The sequence below is a fragment of the Vicugna pacos genome, chromosome 8, assembly GCF_048564905.1.
Source record: "Vicugna pacos chromosome 8, VicPac4, whole genome shotgun sequence".
Taxonomy (NCBI): domain Eukaryota; kingdom Metazoa; phylum Chordata; class Mammalia; order Artiodactyla; family Camelidae; genus Vicugna; species Vicugna pacos.
In genome coordinates this window covers 4,148,749-4,172,286 of record NC_132994.1, presented here as the reverse complement: position 1 = coordinate 4,172,286, position 23,538 = coordinate 4,148,749, and the positions used below count along the sequence as shown (strand labels likewise).

General features: G+C 36.9%; 1 protein-coding gene across 1 annotated transcript in view; it reads left to right on the top strand.

Moving 5' to 3' along the window:
- ADGRB3 (adhesion G protein-coupled receptor B3) overlaps nucleotides 1–23,538 on the top strand; it is a 684,888-nt gene that overhangs the window by 523,098 nt on the left and 138,252 nt on the right. Inside the window, exons 18-19 of the mRNA XM_072965499.1 lie at nucleotides 19,561–19,687; nucleotides 21,296–21,399. Of these exons, the coding sequence (XP_072821600.1) occupies nucleotides 19,561–19,687; nucleotides 21,296–21,399 (231 nt within the window). The remainder of the gene's footprint in view (nucleotides 1–19,560; nucleotides 19,688–21,295; nucleotides 21,400–23,538) is intronic.

The window sequence follows — 23,538 nt, the reverse complement described above, 5'->3', positions numbered from 1 at the left end:
CTAAATATTGACCTTATTTTAAGTATTATAATGGCTTTGGTGACAAGTACCCTTTCCATCTCCCCAAAGCCTAGTAAATGGTGGACACTTTATTTAAGTGGAGGGATGGATGGGAGGCCCTAGGCCAAAGAATTTGCACCAAAGAATTTGCTTGACTGAGAGGCCTTAATGGGTCTAAACAGAGCTACTTTCCAGCTCCAAAGACTACTGCCTAGGGCTATTTGCATTTGAATACTCAGAATTAGTGAGAAAATTTGCTTGAGTCTACTTCAAGATCAAGGTTCCTGGAGAAGCTAAGTGATCTGAAGGGCTTTTAACCCTTTGTTAAGGGAAGAGTCCCCACAGGGTTTGTTGGGGTTGCCAGTGGGCACTCCCGACAGAGCTGGGTACCAGTGAGCATTAGTCTTGCTTGTTTTGTCCTGTAAGATATGAATGTAGGACTGAGCCAGCAGTCTGTGCAATTCCTGTGGGCAAGACCAGGACTTTGTAAGCGTCCACAACCCCGGGGTCCATGATGAGAGGCCAGAGTAAAGAGAAAACGTTAGGATGTAGAGTTCTCGGCAAGGTGATGACGCCCGCATAGGTGTCAGTTCTGCAGAGACAGGAAAACAGCCTAGAAAGCCCTAGGAGGGTCCCACGGAGTCCCAAGGTCCAAGGAATCTACTACTAGAAGGAACCCACCCACTGGTCCTGAAAGCGACCATGTTTAGACTTCAGGGCCAGGACAATCCCAGTGGTTTTGATGTTGAAACAGTGGTCTTGGGCGGGATAGTGAAAGCAGCTGTCAAACAGAGGGACTTCAGTGATGGAGAAGGCACAGTGCTGTCTGCAGCCTGTCTTGTCCTGAGACCAGGAAGGGGCTTATTGAGGAAAAGGGGAAAAGACACTGAAGGGGCATGCTCCTTATTCCTGGAACCCCCAAAGTGTGTAAATCAGTGCACCTCTTTTCAACCACTCTGGATCCAGTCTAGCCAAATAACTGAGAAGAGTGAATCTCTGGCTTCTTTGAGTCCCGTGGAGAGATGGTGCAGGTGCCTTTTCCAGAAAGGGTCTCCCCGGAGATGCCTCTGGAGGCTGCAGCACTGAGGTCCCCATCAGCACAGACAAACCCTCCGGAGGCTCTGACCTGGCAGAACTCACTAACAAGGGAGGGGGCTTATCAGCATGGTCCTAAAGTCTGTGACAATGTCTGGCCTTCCCTCAAGTCTCTCAGAGACGTCGTCGGCCCAGTGATTGAAATGAAAACTTACAGGGGAAACGTTTGTTATGAAGCAATAGCATCCACAGAGAATAAAATTGGTAAAAACCCAGCCTGGAGCATCGGTTTTTCCTGTGCCGTATTCCTGAGTGTTGCAGTCATCAATTATCTGTAGTCGGTGACGCAGCTGGTAAGGATAAGGCCACGTGACACAGGAGGAGTGCAGCGCCTTGTTCAAGGTGGCCTGGCTGCAAGGCCAAGGGAGCAATGTGTTACCTACTGTCCTACGGGCCGTGGCACATCTCAGCGCTGGTCCTGCAAGGATTTGGCTGAAAGAGGCAGCGGGAGATGGATGATGTGGTGTTAGCATGTTTTCTCCTTTCTGTTGCTAGGATGATACAAAACCCTCCTTTACTTCTCCTTGCAGCCCCCTTGGGCTGTCAGCTGGGAGAGTTCTCTGTCCTTGAGTCCTTCCTGAGCGGTATCTGAAAGTTAAGACGTGAACCTGGCAGAGTGAAGAGTAAGGAGGCTAGAGCCCTTCCCCTAAGGTCCCCCACCCCCCCACCCCTTTGGCGCTAGATAGGTATTTAGTTGGAAAAATGGAAAGGGTTTGAAACAGGTGATGGAGAATTGGGCTTAGAGTATCTGAGTCTTACACAGAGATGCAAGGCCTCCGATATCCAGAAGATGATCTTGCAATACTTCTTTCTACGTTTAACATTGGCATCTCTGGGTGTACATGTAAAAATCTTATCTCCGTCTGAAAAAGAGATCAAGGCTGTTCAAGCATTATGTTGCAAAGGAAGCAGCCATTGTTATATTAATGAGAAAACTTCTGTCCAAAGCCATCCATACATACTTGTAGGTGAATATTTGAACCCATCGATTCCAAGACGGAGTCTGGTACCAACAGGAGCGACTCATATTTTAAATAATAGTCCGAATCTTGGGCTCCATTAGTAATGTGCTTTCATCTGTAAAGCCTGTTCGTGTCAGGATTCTATATAAACTGCAGCCCTGAGTAGTTTACGTCCTGCTGAAGACGTATAAACAAGAACACCGTCAGTCTGTACTCTGGCTCTGGGAAGAGGCAGAGGGGGAGGAACTGGGTACCAGTGAACAGGAGCCTAGTTTATCTTGTTGTGTGAGAAATGAAAGAAAACAAACTCACAAGGATGCAAATAAGTAAGTTACCATAAAGATGTCTGTACTCAGAACCCAGAAAAAAATCACTCTCAATTTCTGGGATATAGACAGGGGACTCGAAAAGCAAGTTTTTCCTCCTCTTTCTCTACTTTTGTGCATGACTTTCCATAGAGAATCTGTTGCCTTTATAGGAGGCTAATTAGGTGAAGACAGTTCAGGAAGGGGCGAGAGTAACAGCCCATGAGAATTTATGGGGCTGCCCGCAATGGATTTTCTATACATCTGCTGGGTTCTTGAATATTTCCCAAGCCAGTTCGTGATATAGCATCACTTTTACTTGGAGGCGATGTGGATTTCCATCAGCATTTGTCTTGTGTGCTAAAGGTCCAAAAGCCACCTTAGTCATAGAAAACCACACAGAAAACCACTGCTCTATCACCCTTCCCAGGACTCTATCTGAACCTGTATCTGTCCCCGGGAATGGCCACAGCTGAACTCTGGGACGCCGAAGACAGATACATAATGGCCTGAATTAGAGAAGCTTTAACCTAGGTAATTTGTTTCTTTGTCTGAACACTGCGAAGTTGGAAATTGTGCACCATAAGTTGTATGTGCCATAGGATAAATCCTATCCATCTTCCCACGTGCATCCTTGGGAGGAAAGCTTCCGGTTTCCTGGGGTTTTCTACATATCCTAGATCGCTGGCTACAAAAGTAGCTTGTTTCCATGGTGGGACATTAGGTCAACTTCTAATGCTCTTTGAAGAACCTGGAGTCCTTCAAATGACGTTTGCTTCAGTGGCAGATACTATGTGACAACCCTTCTTCCTAAAATCAATCAACTAAATATGACAGACATTTCTATACTTTAATTTTTAAGAAAATATCCCTGACTATGGCTAAGAGAAAAACAGGAACACTGAAGGACACAACGAGCACAATGGGAGTCTGCAACTTGGCTAGGTTATGTAATTCATAAGTACGTGTGCACGCTGTCCTTGGTTTTATGACTGAATCAGTAAGCAAAATTTAAAGTAGTGGTTGAACCACTTCAATACCTATGTGCATTATTAATGTTCACATCTTTAGAGGCAACTCGAGCTGTACTTTCTTGTCACCGAGAAATAAGTGTCAAAATTTCCTGAGATTCTGCAGTCTTTACCTAATAAGAATAATAATAGAACAAATATTGTGCTATATGAGTGACATACATTATTGTAATGAGTCTGCAGTAGTCAGAAATGAGATATGAAGATGGGAGAAGAAACCTGCATCTTATATGGGAGATGCTATATTAATTATGACAGAGAAGGCTTTCTTATTATAAGCCACATTTTTTTGAGATGCTTGAAACTTTCCCATAGGAACTTTTCTCATGACAGTTTTTTGGCCTCATAATGAAAATAAGGAGATTAGTTTTTAATGTTTTTGAAAGATTTTATCTGGGAATGAAAAATGCTTTTCTATCCATTAAGAACCTTGTTTAGGTACTTTTCTCTCTGAAACCTCAAAACAAATAGCTTTTTAATGACCTTCCAACTTGTCTCCAGTGAAGAAGTTTAGCGCCTTTGGTGTATGAGGCAAAGTTTTGATTTGCAAATAATTAAATTACAAGCATTACCAATGCTTCCTCTGCAAGTTATTGTGTCCCCAAATAGCAGTTAGCTCGCTGCACCTTGCAAATGAGGAGAACCTGCAATTAGTCGGTCAGTTACTGAAAATTAGCCACTTCTGCCCAGAATGTGAGTCTTGTGCATGTACAATTTTTGTACATGTTAAAAAAGAAACCAGAGCTAAACACTAGTTGTTAGACTCTGACTTGGCTCACTGGAGTGTAAGTGAGCTCTTCTAACAAACGAGAGAGCAGTATCAAGCTAGAACCTGTGTGACCTGCTTCTGTTTAAAACAAGTGACCTGTGTGATCTGCTTTTGTTTAAAAATCTAAGACAGAAGCACGTCATTTTCTGAGCTCAAGAGATTGGGATCCACTCAGGAGACAGAGGGTTGAGATCCAAAATGCAAAAGGTCTAGCCTGCTCATTCAAATGTTAATTATGCCATGGAGGGTTCAGTGTGGTCCTTCAACCATGAATTTCCACAGCTTGCCTTATTAACATATAAAGAAGCCATAGGGCTGGCGAGCAACAGTATGATAGGAAACTAGCACACACATTTACTCAAGTACTTGCAACACGTGCATCTTTAAAAAAATGGCAAGCTTTTGAGAAATGGATTTACACACCTCTTCCTCTTTGTCACCAGATAACTAGCCACACCCTTACAGTTTCGAATGGGTTGTAAAATTTTAACATTTTCATAACTGGGAGTGGAGAAGGACAAACTGCCTGTTTGTCTGCACAATGTCCTTGAGGGCAGGGACTATGTACATCTTTTAGTCTCTGAAATCCCTATTAGCTAGTACTGTGCAGAGCACGAAAAAAAGGCACTAAAACTTTTTTTTAAAATTGTGCTTCAGTTGATATACAATGTTGTGTTTCTGGTGTACAGCATAGTGATTCAGTTATACATATATATATTATTTTTCCTATTCTTTTTCATCAGAGGTTATTACAAGATATTGAATATAGTTCCCTGTGCTGTACAGTAGGACCTTGTTGTTTATCTATTTTATGTATAGTAGTTTGTATCTGTAAATCCTAAACTCCTAATTTATCTCTTCCCTCCTTTCCCTTTTGGAAACCATAAGTTTGTTTTCTATGTCTGTGAATCTTTCTCTGGTTTGTAAATAAGTTCGTTCTTTTTTGTTTGTTTGTTTGTTTGGTTGGGTTTTTTTTTAGATTCCACATATAAGTGATATCATATGATATTTGTCTTTCTCTTTCTGACTTACTTCACTTAGTATGATAATCTCTAGGTCCATCCATGTTGCTGCAAATGGCATTATTTCATTCTTTTTTTCTATATATACCACATCTTTATCCAATCATCTGTCAATGGAAATTTAACTTGTTTCCATGTCTTGGCTATTGTAAGTAATGCTGCTATGAATACTGGGTTGCACATGTCTTGTCAAGTTAGAGTTTTCTCTGCATATATGCCCAGGAGTGGGATTGCCGAGTCATATGATAATTCTATTTTTAATTTTTTTAAAGGAATCTCCATACTGTTTTCCATAATGGCCACACCAAACTACATTACATTTTATATTAATTGAAAAATGAATGCAGTTAGAGCAATATTTCATATTCTCTAAGTTATGAAGTTAGTATTTTATGGTGTCTAAATCAGCATTTAAAAAAACCTTAGTTTCACCTACCTATGAATTCATAGCATACAGTCCTTTCAAATTATATATCAGAATTTAAAATCGATTTAAGCATTGAGCATCGCTAAGCACTGAATTTTAAAAGGCCATGGTTCGTAGTTCACTAAAGTCACTCCTGCCTCTCTGTCACCCTGTCTGCATGCGCTGTCACTGAGGGATTAAGCACAGGCTTCTACTGGTTTCCAGTGCTGCTCTCTGGTCAAGTTGACAGGTAGTCAAGAACGTTTAGCTTGGCAGATGCCAGGTGGGTGATACAAGACGTTCTGGAGTCTGGGTACAGTCCTTTCTCTGTGAGCACTTGTCAGCAGTAGCAGGTCCTCTACCCTCCCTTACCTAACATCTTTTCGTTTTGTGGGGAGTAGGTAATTTATGGCCTCGAACAAAAGAGATCTCGCTTCAAGTTCTCTCAAAGCCAGAATTTTGTAGCAATTACTACATTTTGGTCATTTCATATATTGTTCTTCTTGACCATACTTCGCAGGGCATTTGTTTTCAATACTCATGATTTCCAGAGAGAGTACTTTGTGAGGTTTCCATTGATTGTTTCTTGACAGTGTTTAGGAGATAGAAAGGTCACATCTTTTCATTTCATCTCATGATATGACAAGGGTTCTTTCCCTTGCAGTCTCTATATACATTTTCTCCTGATATTTTGCTAGTCATCCATGACTTAAGAGCAGTATGTGGTATAGCTGTTAACCACGTGGTTACATGATCCCAAAGAGATTTGCTAATTTGAGGTTCTATTTTCCATTCTTTAGGTCTTTATAATAACAACAAAAAATTATGGTGAAAAATCAACTCATATCATCTCTTTTCTTCTTCATGGAGGACATTAATTATTTCTTTTAACTTTGGGTCTTCCAAACCTGAACTCTTAAAGCTAGAAATGTTATGATGCCATGATAAGAGAAATCATCTTTGATACATAGTCTTGTTCCTATCACGACTCCTCTGATGTGGTTTACTTGTCAATCAAATGGTACACATGGTCATCATGATGATATATTTATTGCATTTATATAGAACTTTCAACTTTGAGAAAAAAATATTTTCATTCCTGTTAATAATGCCTGGCACATGTATCCCCTAAGTAAATAATTGAAAAGGATATCTATTATCTTGGTTTTTTTTCAACACAAATCCTAAAACGGTAAGTAGACCATGCAACTGTCTTAATTTTATAGATAAAGATACTGAGTCCTAGGTTAGGGTAAGGATTTCCTCCAGATGAAAGCACTCTGGTGGTAATGCAGCAGAAACCAGATCCATGTTTCCTGTTGCCACATCAGTGACTTTAAAAAACAAACCAAAAAACAAAAACAATAAAACTATGCAGGACAAAGAAATTTGTCTTCCCATACATTCTATAGTTGATATAAAAGGGAGGAAAATTGACAAGCTCTTTTGAAACTAGCCACAAACAAATTCAAAGTATAATTTTAACTAGAATTAAAAAAAAAAACAACAGATGAAAAGAACACTTACTGAAGCCATTATTATGAAGTTTGATTTGTTACAGGAACTTAACCCCATCATCAAGTAGGTACAGAATGTTTGCAGCAAGGCTTTTATTGAGCGAGCTTTCTCACTTTAAACACTGCAATGCTGGGATATTGATTCGTTTTTTAAAAATTCAATAGTTGCAAATGAGTGATATTAGGGGCTGGTGCAAAATCAGTGTGTTAGCTGAATAAATAGATGACTAGGGGCCATTTGCTTGAAGGAAACAGATTATTGTCTCAGTTTATATTTTAATTGAAGTCAGATTTTTCTTAGACTATGTCAATTTCATGTCCGTGGGTTTGTGTGTAGTAATACTTTGTTCTGCCACTTCGGTTATTCCCATTTCCTTGCTGCTGATATCCAGGTTCCCAAACTGCACACAGTACTCTGGGGAAGTGAGCAGAGAAACATCCCCCTGATACTCAAGGCTCCCTTTCTCAGAGTTCTAAGAATATCGTGTCACCCAGATACTCACGTAGACTATGTATTTGTCCAAAGAATCCTCCTTTTTTTTTCATTTTCTATGTAGGCAGTGATGAATCATATTTTTGGAAGTATGATTAACCCAAGATTTAAAATTTCTTGTTTCTTGAAAATAATAACTCTGATATCAAAAAAAAATTATTTCTGGCTTTATCCCAGAAATAATGCATCCAAATTCTGAGTGAATTAAGCTCCAGCCCCTGCGTGATATCTCAGTTTCATGTCACCACAGTAAACTGTTGAGAACTATTCTTCTAATTTGGGTTGACATTGCAGGCGAAGCGCTTCAGTTTTTGACTTAGAAATCAGCTGACCTGTGACCCAGTGCCAAAAGCATGACTAGACCAGTTTACAGCCAAACCACATCACAATTATAATCTCAAATGGAATAGGGAAAAAAAAGAGTTCTATAATACAAATAGCTGCCTTAGACGCTTACTCAGTGATTTTGCTGTTGAAATTGTGCCAGGAATTTAGCGTATAGAAAACTGTTGTGAATCATGGATGTACCTTTTACAATGTTAGAAGTATTTTTGGTAGATAATGTTTAACAGGATGGTGATTTGACTTAAAAGTGTTAGGAACTCTGCAAGAATCCACAACACTCATCGTCTTTTCCCAAAATGTGTAGCCTAAATTTCCAGGAGAAACAGAGCTGACTTTCGCTCGCAGGTCTAGGGCTATATGCTCCCTTCTAAGTTATCTTTGCACTGGGCCTTCTGCAAAATAATGGCTAAAGCTTAAAGATGACTTTTGTCAGTCAGTGGTTAAATATCAATTTGCAGAATCTGCTTTATCACTATAAATCTGGATAGATTATTTATACAACTTTAGCAAAACATTATGTAACATTACACCTCCTTGGTAAATAGTGGAAAGTAATAAAATTAAACATCAGTTTATGACCCTAACCATTATTAATTCAATTCAGTGGGCCGTAATGCTCCTGTTTAAGAGAAAATATTTATAGGCTACAAAATGACTTTTGATATCCAAGAATAAAAGTCTTGGAGAATCCATTAAAAATTGAAAGTCCCTTACATTCCTGAGTCACATAGAAATACATATACACTTTGGAAGCTATATACAGATTTTCCTTACATTTATCTCCATTAGTTTTCTGGTAGGAGGACTATTTTGGTTCAAGTCATGAAAGTACCTAAGAAGAAATATTCATTTTCTATAAGTAAAGATGATACAAGAATTAATCTTCTGGTGATCATATATTAGCTTCATATTATTTCATGTAATTTTATTTTTGGATCGCAAAAATGTTTCTTTGATTATAGAGGTAATATAGTTACGTCCATACATGGAAAATACAGAAGTACAAAAAATATAAAAAATCAAAAAATAATACCTGTAATTCAATATCCTGAAGCAACTACTGTAATTATTTTGTCAAATATATTTTCAGTCTTTTTTATATGTGTATTTAACACATTTGGAATTAATCGTCTACCAAAAAAAAAATGAAACAGAACTATTAGGAAACAAGCGAGTTAATTTTTAATTGAAGAGAACTTGAATACACATTGTTGTTTTATAAGTTTACAATGGGCTAGCCACGCCCCAGGACCGGCTTTGTGTCCAGACTATCTGAGAACTAGTGTGGAAAGTAACATATGCTTAAATTTGCTCTATTTTATTTCAGTAATCCTCTTTTTTCAGGGTTGTGCATCTCAGCTGTTGCATATTATATCGGACTAAAAATTGGTTACTAGACCAGATAAACAGGTTTTTCTTTTTGAGGGAGGAAAATATCCAAATAGAATGAATTATTTTGTGATTTTGAGATGAACTAACACTCAGTGTTCAAAGAATTTTAAAGCGTTTTAAAAAGAAAGGAGGAGGGTACAGCTCAGTGGTAGAGTGCATGCTTAGCGCACAGGAGGTCCCAGGTTGAATCCCCAGTACCTCCAGTAAAAGTTAAAAATATCTATATCTATATATATAGATAGATATAAATATATATTAAAAAAACTTTCAAGTTAAAAGAAATGAGTGAAAAAGATTTTTAGTAGCTTCCCTTACCTACATCCAAGAATGACTTTGGAAATCTTTCTTAATCTGGTTATAGATAGAACTAGTGTATTTTTGTTATTTTTATTGGATGTACCATACATAAGGCATTGATAAACTAAAATATATTATAGCAGTCACCTCCAGTTTCATTTAAAATTTTATCTCCATATCCCTCAAACTGTCTCTCTTTGGTCTGCCCATTGATTCTGTTCTCTCTCTCTTTTTTAATAGTGTAAACAAATTTGGGGGAAATTTCTGAAGAAAAAAAAAGGCTTAGAATGATATAAATGAAACTTTGTTCTTGAATTTTCTTTCATTTGATCGACAGCAATAGTGTTTTTCCAACCTGGAAATTTCAGTAGAAGATTTTTCTTTTCTCTTTCTTTCTAATACCAATACTCTGAATCAAATTATGGGACCTCTGTCCATCGTTGCTACATTCTCTCAGAATCTTTCTCAGTGAATTTTTTTTTAACATTTTTTCAATTGAGTTATAATCATTTTACAATATTGAGTCAAATTCTGGGATTTCTTGGTGAATTTTAAGGTCTGCCTTGGAAGGCGTTAGGAGATTTATTCCTACCTCAAAGTAAGAACATAATTGATCAAATTTTATGTTTCTGTGTTGACTCCATACAATCTTTTTTTCTTCTACTGCTAAACTCTTTGATATCACAAGTTTCTTCTCCAGAAGTCTAGTTTCCATCTGAGCCCTCTACTAAAATTGTTCTCTCCAGGGTTCTTCATGTCCTCCTCCAAGCCCATGGTGACCATTCTCACACCACATCTTTTTCTTCCCTTAAGTATTTAATTAACCTTTCCAATCTCCCTTTCATGAAATCCTCTCCACTTATTTTCTGTGAGATTTTAATTTCCAAAACTCTGTTACCTCTTCTGTTACATTCCTAACTCTGCCTGTGCTCTGTCCTGTCTATTCCTCGCTGAGGGGGACAAAAGAATGGGAACCTGCTTTGAAGTCATGCAGACTTGGGCTCAGTTCCTGGTACAGCCGTGTCCCAGCTGGATGACCTTAGGAAAGTCACAATCTCTTGCCTCCATGTATTTCTCTTAAACATATAATAACAAAGCCCGAGGCAGGCAGTCCAGAGCTTACATGGATGGTATACAGATTGAGATGCCCAGGTGTCTTCCATCTCTAGCTCTTCTGTCTCTAAGGTCCTTAGTTTCCTGGACAGAGGCATTGGCTCCACTTGTCAATACTACCTACCTTGATATTTCATTTAAGGATTTTTTTTTTTTTGTCGATGTGTTTAAAGTATCTACCATAGCATCAATCATTGAGTAGACACTCAATAAATGTTAGCTGTTATTTTCATTAGCAGGATTATTTTTATTTGCCTATTGACTAATTAATGATGGCAGCTAGCATATTTTAATCTTTAATTATTATTAAATCATGGTGAATATATTTATACATATTTATAAGCCCAGTAGATTGGCTTCCTTAATGTTATTCCTTCCCATACTCCTTTCACTATTTCCAATTTAAAAAGCAGCAAGAAAAAGAGATAATGCTTTGCTCATTTTAAATTAAGTTGCTTTTTTTTTTGAACTGTTGAGTTGTAGGAGTTCCTTACATATTTCATTTTATTTATTTTGGGGGTGGGTGGGTAATTAGGGTTACTTATTTATTTACTTTTGGAGGAGGTACTGGGGATTGAACGCAGGACCTCGTACATACTAAACACGTGCTCTACCACTTGAGCCATCCCTCCCCCCTTATGCATTTTAGATATTAACCTCTTACCAGGTACATTGTTCACAAGTACGTTCTCCTATTCTGTGGGTTGCCATTTCACTCTGACGTTTGTTTCCATTGTTGTGCAGAAGCTTTTTTAGTTTCATAAAGTCGCTTGTCTCTTTTTGGCTTTTGTTGCCTATACTTTTGAAATGGTGGTTAGGGCTGGGAGGGGCGGGAGGAAGAAGTAGAGAGTTTCTGTTCCATAGGTATAAAGTTTCAGTTATCCAAGATATTAAGTTCTAGAGATCTGCTGTACGACATTGTGCTTAGAGTCAACTGTATTATATATTTAAAAATCTATAATAATGTAAAGAGGATAAGTCTCATGTTAAGTGTTCTTACCACAGTTTTAAACATAAGCAAGTTGATAAATAATATTACTAGCAATAAAGTTAGTGCTACCATTCTCATAAGTGATATTCAGTGATCCTCAAGAGTAACATATTCTTGGTTTTAATGTGTAATTTATGACAAAGTGACAATGACTCTACACTTGCAGGATAATTTCCATTGGCTCTTTCAAGCTCCAAAAGGCAAAGTGGAAATCTAATATGTCCACAAAATAACCTAGCGTAGTGTCTTGTTTTGATGCTAAATAAATATTTGTTTAAAAATAGCAAATAAATTAATGAGGTAGGAAAGTCCAACCGCACTAGGTCAAAATACACACCAGGTATTCAGTCAACAGACATTTATTGAGCACCTACTATGTGTCAAGCATTGTTTAAGCATCTGGGAATATTGAAGTTAATACCACTGTTCTCAGGAAGCTTACTTCTAGTAAACAAAGACAGGCGAAAGTAAATTTAAAAATGCATGCATAAATATATCAGATGTAATAAGTTACTATCTTATATTGGGTAGTCAGTATGATCTGGGTAGGGTCCAAGGGTATGTGGGAAATTCCTGGGTAGGGTACTGATTGATTACTATATAACAAACCACCTCAAATCTTTTATTGTTCATGATTCTATGGTTTAGTGCTTTGGTTGAGTTCAGCTGATTCTTTCTTCTACTAGTCTCGGCTAGTGTTATTCATAAAGCTACTACAGTCATGTGACAGTTCAGCCTAGGGATGGATGATTTCATGGATCTAATGAAAGGATGACCACTCACATGCCTGGTAGTTGGTGCCAGTTTCCCATCTTCAAGGAAGCCATCCTGGACCACCTCACATGAAAACAGAATTCCAAGATGGTGGGACTCGAAACGCCAAGACCTTTTGAGGCCTAGGCTCCAGGTCACACATCACTTTCACTGCATTTTTCTGCATCAAGTCATGGGCTTACCAAGCTTCAGAGGTAGAGGAAATAAACTCCACCTCTTGATGAGAAGAACTACATAGAATGTACGCCCATTTTAATCTAGTGCAATGGGGAGTTACCATCTTATACTGGGTTGTCAGTGACATCTCTTGGAGAGTGGCAGAGTCCTGTGTGATGTGAAGGAATAAGCAATGTGAATATCCTTGAGGACTACGTTCTGGGCTATGGGAATTGCCAGCACAAAATGCCAAGATGAGAAAACAAGGAGCACAGTATGGTTGGAAATGATGGGCAAGGACAATTGTGTTAGGAGATGAAGGTAAATGGACAACGACACATCAGACGGTACATCCTTGTAGGTTATGTTAAGGGCTTTGTCTTTTACTCCAAGTGAGATGGGAAGAACCATTGGTAGAGTTTTGACCAGAGTGACGTAAGCTCACCTATGCGTCAACAGGGACTCTGGCTGCTGTGTCAAAATTGACTTGAGGATAGGTAGGAAGGATGGAAACAAGGAGCCCAGAGAAGATGTTTATCTAGGGGAGACATGATGGTGGCTTGAAGCAGAAGGGCAGAACTGACAGCATTTTCTGGAATAATGTGTAGAATTAGTAAGGTGGAAAGCATTGTTGAATTGTAATAGAGCCTTCCCAGCCAGATTGTCAGCTTCTCTAAGAAAGAAACTACGTTAATTTTCTTTTTTAAAAATGTGTTTTCTGCATTTGAAAAACACTCCCTAAATACGTATTGACTAGTTAGTGAAGACTCAGATCTCATTGCTGGATTCAACATAATCACTGCAAGATGCAAAGTCTTTCAGAGTTCATCATCAAATGATGTTTGAAGACCAAAAGTAAATAGATGAGCCTATTAAGATCCACTCATACACTTCAGATTGCGTTTCTACTAAATGCTGAAGGACAGCAATGAAACAGAGCTAACACAATCTGTCTGGATCCAACATCATTAAAAGCCATCCCTTGAAATGCAAATAATTCTTAAATTAACTGGACAAACATTTATCGTTAAGTCCCTACTAAGTGAAAAGCAGTAAGTCAGAGAACTACAAGATACAGTTCTCGAAAGCACTAATACTCTAGTGTGCATCGAGAGTGCTAGTTTTATAAAAGAAATGAGATGAACTTATCAACTAATATCCTAGTGCTGAATGGAAAGCATTAATAGGCACGAGGAGTGTTGGGAAGATCCAAGCGTGGGATATTCCCGGAACTAGTTCCTTTCCAGGTAAAATATTGGAAATCTGGTGTCATGGTACGGACGTGGGGCTACTGTTAATTCCAGGCTCCGCATGGAAGGTGATAAGTGTTCTTCTTGGTGGTAGCAAAGGACCCACGTCTTAATTTCACCCCAGTGAATGAAGTGAATATGCTTTTTGTTGGTACTCTTCTTTTTATATTAAAAAAAATTACATTTTGTGTGTATACTAGTATACAATACTATAGGTAGACCTTATGATAATTGATTTAAAATATTGAATAACAATCTTCCATTGAATCTAAATATGTAGGATATAATTTTTAGATGGAAAAAAGAACTTATATATATATATAAAGAGAGAGGAAAAAATATATATATAGTTCATGCCAGTGAATGAAGTATATATACTTTATGTTGGTGTTCTTTTTATAGTAAAAATTTACATATATATATGTGTGTGTGTGTGTGTATGTGTATACACTAGTGTATAATACTATATGCAGACATGATAATTGATATAAAAATATTGAATCATGATCTCCCATTAAATCTAAATACAAAGGATATCATTTTTGGAGGGGAAAAAGAACTTATAACTTTACTCATTATCATGTTTTTGGAATTTGGAATTTAAACTTTTATATTACCCCAAACAATAAAGGATCTAGAGATGGGAGACACTTTATGTCATGAAAAGTTGGTATAAAATCAATGGTTTTTTAATGTCATATGTAAGGATATATAACTTAAAAAACAGGATGAACACCATAGAGCATGACTTTATCTTTAGCTAACTTCATCCATTGATAATTCATATTTTGTTAAAACCATTACATGAGATTGGGGAGGGTATAACTCAGTGGTAGAGTGCATGCTTAGCATGCACGAGGTCCCCAATACCTCCATTAAAAATAAATAAATGAATAAATAAATGAACCTAATTCCCTCCTCCCACTTAAAAAAAAATTACACGAGGGCCGCATTCTGTGTGAATAGATATGACAGTTAGATCATCTTGTAACTTCATAAGACTGTTCATTAATTCTGTTTTAAAACAGATTACAACTAAATTTTAGTATTAAAAAAACTCTAATGTAGGAATGAGAAGCCCAACTTCGCATCTCACTCTATGACTTAAACCAAGTTTCCTAAATTCACTGCCCTCTACTTTCCTCATCTATAAAAGTAAGTGATTGGTGTAGATCAGTGGTTCTTAGCCCCGACTGCACACTGGAATCATCCGGGAACATTAAAAAAGTAATGATACCCAGGCCCCACCCCAAGGTTTAATTTTTAAAGGTCTCCAGGTGACTTTAATGTACAGCAAGTGTTGAACACCAATGGGCTAGGTGATCACTAAGGTTACTTGTAACACAGCTTTGTAATTTTATGAGTCACTGTCTTTTGACATAGTAACAGTTGCTAGAGATAACAATGTACTCAGTGTTTGCAATGTCTAGAAAAGTAGAATTTACCCTCAAAGACTGTTTCTGCTCAAAATGAAGAACATTTTCTCATCTAATTCCAAAATTGTCTGTCTTATGAGAATAACTAGTACCAAGAGGCATATATACATTATTCATAATTATTTTTCATTTGGGTGTAATGTATACATTAAAAATAGTATAGAGTCACCTAAATCTTAGAAATTTATAACATGATTGAGAAACAGTTACTTCCTTTCAGTACACATACACTCTAAGGACAATGTACTCAGAAATTGGGTGTAAATTTTTTAAAAAATTGCCATTGTAGCTATTTTGATTTTGAATAAATGGACCATGAAAATCCCAGGAGATAATCAACCTCCCAAAGTGTGTAATTTATTCATGATAAATACCTTACCCTCTGCTGTATCATGAAGGGGAATAGACAGTTTCATAAAAGACTGATTTAAGTGAAGTAGTTAGTTATTTGGGTATCTCAAAAGGTAAAAGTTTGATTTCTTGAAACAGTTTTGAAATGTGTCACTACAAGTTTTGGCTGTCAGTTTTTTACTAACACCTTTTCATTGGAGTGAATGGATATTTTTTCCTTTAATCTTAAATACTAGAGAATGTAGTCGCATGCTGTATTATTTAACTCTTCCATGAACATCAAGACCCCAAGAATGAACTCAGATCCAAGGGGAAATCATGTAGAGTCTCAGGGAATTTGGGAAAGGCCTCAGATAAATGTTAAGCCTGGGAGTAATAGATTTGGTGTTCTAATTTTATGGATTCTGTGCTTGTGAGCATGTACTCTTGCATACTTGGGACAGGCAGACTCTTTTCTTCTTTTAGCCAGCCTAATAATAGGAAGAAGGAAAGTGATACAGATGACAGCTAACAGCTAACATGGGTGAATGTAGGTGTAACCAGCAAAGAATGTGCTGGTTATATGGGGCTTTTGCAGGCCTACTAATTTTTGAAACTATTGGAAAAAAAATTTTAATGCCCAGAAAAGACACAATGAAAAAGAAATATGTGACTTTTCAGTAAAATGTGTATGTAGGTGTCATCACTTTGTGTTTGCTTCTGACATTGTCAGTCTGTTATTCTGTGTTTAATGTTCATACAAATTTCATTGTATTTGTTTACCCCATTAATGACAACCTAGACTTAATAACTAAGAATAATGCACAGATATGCTACTAATCATGGCATGCAAAATGATGACATTGCAAGAATAACGTGACTGCTGAAATAGTCCGCATGTTTTAAACCTTGTTCTGTGCAGACTGCGGAAGCTGTTTTGCTTCACATTAGCTCTGCCACATATCAGTTTGCTATACAAGGTCTGCCTGAAATCAGTCAGACACGTGTACCATGCTTTCAAAGAATTTTGTACAGTAGGAATAGCTAGGAAGTGTTTGAAAATACAGGTGACATGTACCATAGCTTTTGATATAATAGCGACATGTATGCTAGTGACTTTAAAAACTAATTTATAAGAGTTTTATCTGGTTTGAAAATATCAAGAGGTTGTATGAAACGATATAAAATTTAGCATCAGAAGGCATCACACATCTTATTACTCAGCTCTTGGGTGTGACCAAATATAGAATTTGGTAGTTATTCCCTCACCTTTCAAAATTTTCACTCCTACTCATCTGCTGAAATTCTGGTATTCTGCTATCAGATGCATTATTTTGTGTTTTATAACTTGTTTTAAACTGGAGAGAACACATCAAGCTGTACCCAGTCACTCGTATTATTATCCATTAGTTTAATCAAATAATCAGATGAAGTCAACAAAGGGACAATAATTCCTAAGAAAGGTAAGGACAAAGATTACGTAGCCTCAGGAAGGTACCCATCAAAAGGGGCGACATCTCATCCTTGGTGGGGAAATGAAAGATTAAAACCTGGAGGCTAGGGTTACTTACTTGTCAGTTTTGCCCAGGGCTGGGCCAGGTCAGCACTGCAATCATTGTACAGAGCAAAGTGAATTGACCTACTTTTCTAAAGATGTCATATAAAATTTACATGATCCGCAAAGTTTAACAACATTCTATTGAACATAGACTTCACATCTGACAACCAAAAGTTAGTGATGCTAACATCTTCTTGAGTAAACAAATTTTCATTACCTAGATATAAATATATAACTTTATCTCATATGAGGTCTTATTTACAGTAAAGATTTTTCCTGGTTAGGACTGAACTTTTTTTTTGTTTGTTTGTTCATAGCCACATAATGTGGAAAGTCTAAGTACTGAACTCCATCTTGGAAGCACAAATACTGCTTTAAAGCAGAGTTGCCATCCAGGATGAATAATGCAAGGTTATGTTTTAAGACATGTCAAATTCTTTTAAATGTATCTTTCTTCTTTAACTTTGACTTCTTTCTTCTTTAAACTTTAATCAGCTGAGATAAATGTTTTTTATTTGGCCTTAACTACTTGTCACAAGACGATAAGAGACAGCCAATGAAGTAAATTGAAGTGCTGCTGTGGTTAGGTAGAACTGGAAATTGATACTGTTGTAGTTGGCTAAGATAAGACTTAGATATATATGTAATTATATATATAATGTATAATTTAAATATTATATATATTTAAATCTTGCATGGTTATATGACATCATAAGAAGGAAGAGACCTACCAAAATTTTAATTGGCTGATACTTAGAAGTATTCAGGTGAACTTAGGTATAATTTTTTTTGTACTTCTGCCCAGATATATCTATTCCTTCTTAAAAGAAGGTGTAATTAGGATTCAAAAATTGAGTCATGAATATTGATATCAAATCAATATTCAAATCAAATTAATGAATATTAAAAAGATGTTGGCTCTAAATACCGAAAGGAGATAGTGTGAATTATATCCTACAGCTCAACTTGGAAGGGCAGCTGTCCCAGTGAAACCTCGCTCACTGAAATATCTCAGAAATAGAATGCATTCATATTTAACCCTATAGCTTTAGGCATTGAGAGATACGGAGTAGATGAAATAAAAAGTACTGTATCAAAATTAACATCAAGCCATGTGTTATCCTTCTGGAGTTTTAGAGTCATTTTTAACACAGATAGTAACTTGGTTTGAAATTTAAGCACACACATACACACAGGTTTGCTGGTTGGAGAGTTTCCATGCCTAGGGGAGGGGAGGTGACAATTGGTGCATTCAGTATATAACACGTGTAATGATAATGAAGTTGATTGGTTGAACTCTATAGCTTTTTTTTTTTTCTTCCTCTTCCTGTAGAGTAGTTCAGCCGGGGGTGGAAGGATTCTCCCCCATCCCTCCCCACCAAGACAGTGTAGGTTGATACCATTTTTATTGTTCTGCTGGGGTGGGAAATAAACCATATGCTTTAGAATTTTGAATGGCTACACCAAAGAGAAAATTGAAGCAGACCTTCTCTTCCCTTTCCTACTGGACTCTGAGGTGGGGTTATTCTAAATGTTTTAGCCGACTTGGGGTTAGCTTAATGCTTCTACCCCAGGGCAGAGAGGTGGGTGAGGGGAAGACGTGTCAAGGGCTTTGGAGGAGCTTGGGCTGAATGAAATGTAGAGTGGGAAGCTGAGGTCTGAAACCCACCCCTCCCCTGGATACCAGGCAAAGGCAGTGAGAGTCGAAACCAGCTGATGCCGCTGCTGCTGCTTCCCATTTCCAGGGTGAAATTTTCACAGCAGCTAATTCTAAAGGGAGGGAAAAAAAAATCTCTAACCAGCAACGGAGAAGATTTCTATCACCCAACACAAGCTATATAACCTTTTAGACTGGCTTTTCAGAGAAATCCTCATTTTAAAAGGCAGCATTCACGATCCAAAAATACGAGACAGAACTGGTATAAAAATGTGAAAAGCCTCTTTACACTCTGAGTGTTTGAAACGATCCGATGAGCATAGGAAGTGGCTGCCAACGCTCTGGCGGCTGCTCGTGCCGCCGCCGCCGCCGCCGCCGCGGTCCCTCGCAGAGGGCTGGACGGAGCTAGTCCCGGTTTCAGCACCTCCGGCGCTGGACAGCTCTCTGCACGCCGCACCGCCGCCTGCCTGCTTTCTCCCAACACTCTCGCTTTGCATTACTGGAGATGCATCTAAATTACGTCCTGTTCAACAACAAGTAGATTCTTTTTTTTTTCCTGTACGGGAATTACAGTAGACGATTCTCAATTAAACTGCATTTTCTTCTTTACGGATTTGGCCGTCAGGCGTATTTATCCCGATCTTCCCCCCACCCTTTGCAGGAACGAGTCTTTGGGAACGTGGTCCACCCAGGGATGTAAAACTGTGCTTACCGATGCATCCCATACGAAATGCTTATGTGATCGTCTCTCTACCTTCGCCATTTTGGCTCAGCAACCTAGAGAAATAGTAAGTAACAAAGGGAAAACACGGCTTTAATGCAAAGGCAGGGACATTGTGGAGAGTGTTTCTCCAGGGAACTGCATTTTAAATGGGGAAATGGAAAATGTTGCAGGGTGGCTAAATTGGGTTCGTCTCCTCCTTAGCTACAGGAGCTTGGTGAAAGGAATTCTAGTTGGTGTGCTGTAACTAAATTCTACTCAATCTTATGTCTTCTAACTTGAAATTTCTGAGGTATAGTTTTGAGGATGCACTCCAATCATATTGCTAATATGCTGCAAACTTTCAAATAAAAATAATTGTCAACTTAATCATTATTTTAGAACTCGAAAGCTGTTCTGGGGAATTTGTGAGGTTACTGTTGGTAGTAGAATGAAGACCCTAGACACTGTAGCTAAACACATTGCATATCTGCATTGGATATTTTCAGTACAGGTTTTCTGGGGTGTCCTTGGAGATTTATTTTTTTTTAATTAAATGAAGTTTTTATGAAAGCATGGACTGTCAGAAACTGTAAAATCATTCCTTAGAGTCACATAGGTCTGTAAAACTAGTTTCTGAAACAGACAGCTGTATAAGCTGCCTAAAAGAAAAATAATATTCTCATCAAATGTATTTTGAAAAATCATTTCAAAAATTTAAATGCTGAAAAATAATTATTAAGAAGTGTGACTTTGTGTCTAAATCTGGCCTAACTATGCATCACTCCTCTTACTTATTTTGACTGCAAAAATGCCTAATATAATTGACTGTGCATATCTAAGATTTGGAACACACTTGATCTTAAAGTGTATTTCTTCAAACTTCCAGGATTAAAAATATGAAAAACAACAGATTTTACTAGCTAGTATCATGTTAGTGTCTAAAGAAAGAAACCTCTCAAATCAGTGACTGCTTGTAATCTTTATATATGTTTTAAAAGCTATAAGGCTTCTTTTTCAAGGTCATGTATTTAGAGACTGATACTGACATTGTGAAAATTATCTCTATATATTTTATTCCCAGGGAAAAAAAATCACAAAATATATTCTAAGGTCTTACATTTGAAATTTGATTTTCTTCTATATCCTTAGAGGCCAAGCTAGTGAAATTAAACGAGAGAATACTTGACTTAGAACAAAGTTGTCAAAAGTCAAAAAGTTTGAAAATTTTTCAGTATCTAGGTCCTGGATTTGGGTAACATAATGGGTCACAAATGAGAGGATCAAAGTAAATTTCATCAAAACACACCTTGTGAAATAACTGAACTGTAGTTAGTTGAGGAAAAATAAATACTGCTTCAAATTTCAGCTAGAGAAAATTAACGTGTTGATGTTGACCAAGTTGTAGTTTCAGTTATTTATTTTAGAAAGCCTTAGGTGGATATATGCCATAGTCAAACACTGAAAACTCTTAAGGCCTTCATTAGGAAAGAGTGAGTAGCTAGAATTAGTCATGCTAGAGGTGGAGAATATGTGCACAAAGTGGTTACTGGGTAATTATCTGGTAACTATAACAACTGTATTGGCTATTTTTGAGTGTTAGGATAGTTTTGTTGACTTTAGAAGTTATTTTAATTTATTTAAAAAATTCTCTCTTTTTTTTTTTTTTTTTTTGCTTCTTTTGTTTAATTTACAGATCATGGAATCCTCCAGTACACCTTCAGTTACCCTAATCATAGGCAGTGGCCTTTCCTGCTTGGCTCTGATCACCCTGGCAGTTGTCTATGCAGCATTATGGAGGTATGAAATCAACTGGTACACTTGGGATGGAAGGCTCTGTTATTCAGAGTCAAATCGGGGAATATGATAGCTGTTACATGTCTCCTATTTTCTTAATTTACTGAAAGAAGTACTTTTAAAACAGTTACAGTTGCTGTGATTGAGCTATAATAAATGAGCTCAGTAATACTAAAGTTTTTACTTAATTTTCTTGTCTGTATTTTCCTGTGATGAGAAAATAAACAAAACACATACACACACTTTTCTTCCCAATTTGAATGATGGTAGCTTTCAACAAGTTGCTCACCACCAAGCACAGTACTCTTACACCCCAAGTTCAGTCTATATGTGGTTTCTATTTATCCCAATGGCAGTTCAGCTTGAAAGTTTACTTGGTATAGTCAAATTAATTTCTATGTTATAGAAATACTATCTCGAAATTCTTAAGTTTTAAACACATGCTCTCAGTGTGTCCTAGACCATGAGTAAAATCTTCTATAATATTAATATAATGTATGATGACATTAACACAATACCATAATGGTCTAGAAAAGGCTTCTTGGTTGAATGCTGTCAATGAGTCAGATTCTGACAGATTGATTAAAAGAAGTCAGAAAAATATATAAACAAGGGGAAGTGATTGAAAAGTATTTTTCTATAGTATTTGAAACTGCATCTGTTTGATAGTATATGAAAATTCAGTATTTCTCTAAGATCTGTTGTTCTTTTAGTGAGAATCAGACTTGTGAGGTTTATTATGTCTACTGACATATTGGTAACTAGTACATAAACAAAGTTCCCAATACATTTTTACATTTTTAAATGTTAAACATTTTATATACATTTTTATTAGTTTAAAATGTTCTAAAAACAGGTACTGTATTAGTAAATAGCTAATTACATATTCTTTTCTGAATATTTGAAATATTAAAATTATAAAAGTGGCCAGTCCTAATATTTTACTTATCTTTTACTTAACATAAAAAATTGTATTAAAAATTAATTATACTTTAATTAGGAAATGTTTGATTTAACGTCCTTTTTTGAAAAAAAAAATCTTTATTCTCCATTCAATTTTTTACTCTTTTGAGGACAAAACTTAATTGTCCAGGATATTATATTGTCAAAGATATTAAAATTTTTATGCTTCATTCAAAGATAAAATACATATTCATTCTTGGGCCATGAGCAGAGGTACATAATAGAGGTTCTGCCTTCCTGTGAAGGAGTTATCTGGTAGTGAAATATGGGCAAAGTGAGACAATCTGATAATATATGGCCAATCTCATGAAATGAAAGAAACACTTGGTCTAGGCATGGCATTGTAGACAGTACAGTCCAGGCTTCAGGGCTCAGGCAAATTATCCTGGTAATACAAGGGCAAGAGAGACAAAGGTTGGGCAGAAAACTTTCTTTCCCCAGTTGCCTGAATGGTACTTCTCGGAAAATGAGGCCATGTTTACAGGCCAGGGTCCTAAGTAGCAGTGTCAGAGTTCATCGGTAGCATCATAATTCATACTCACTGAAGTATTGAGACTGAGTTCCATTTCTCGGTACTTAGGGTTCAGCCACCAATTCCACCTTCTCTTCTCCCCTCCATACAGGTGTCTAATGCCAGCACAAACACTGCAAGTATAAATGATATGTAACATTTACCAAAGAAGTACAAGATTTATTAGCCCATAATGAAGTTTTCTTTAATCCAGACAATCCAGGAAAGTCACCTATTGCAGAAGTTTTCTAGGAACTATTGCCTTAAATGATCTATCCAAACTTGACTTGAAATTTAGATGTATAGAATAAAAATCATAAAATAAATTTTAAAAGAAATACAGAAAACAGTACTGAGACATGGCATAAATTGGAATTCCTAATGGTGGCCATCAACTCATTATCTACAGGTAGAAGGATTGAAGTCATATTAATAATTTGATAGATGTTTCAAGGTCCCTCACTTATTAAGTGAACCTGTAGCATGACAAATTCAATGCATTTTATAAGCACTAAATTTACTTTGTAACATTACTGTATGATAATACTCATGTCAGAATACTACTACCTTTTCTTCTAATTAAAAGGCTTAGATTTTGTGATTTTCTAATGATTTATAAAATGCATGAATATCAGAATTATTTTATATATAATATATTGCTTTGAAAT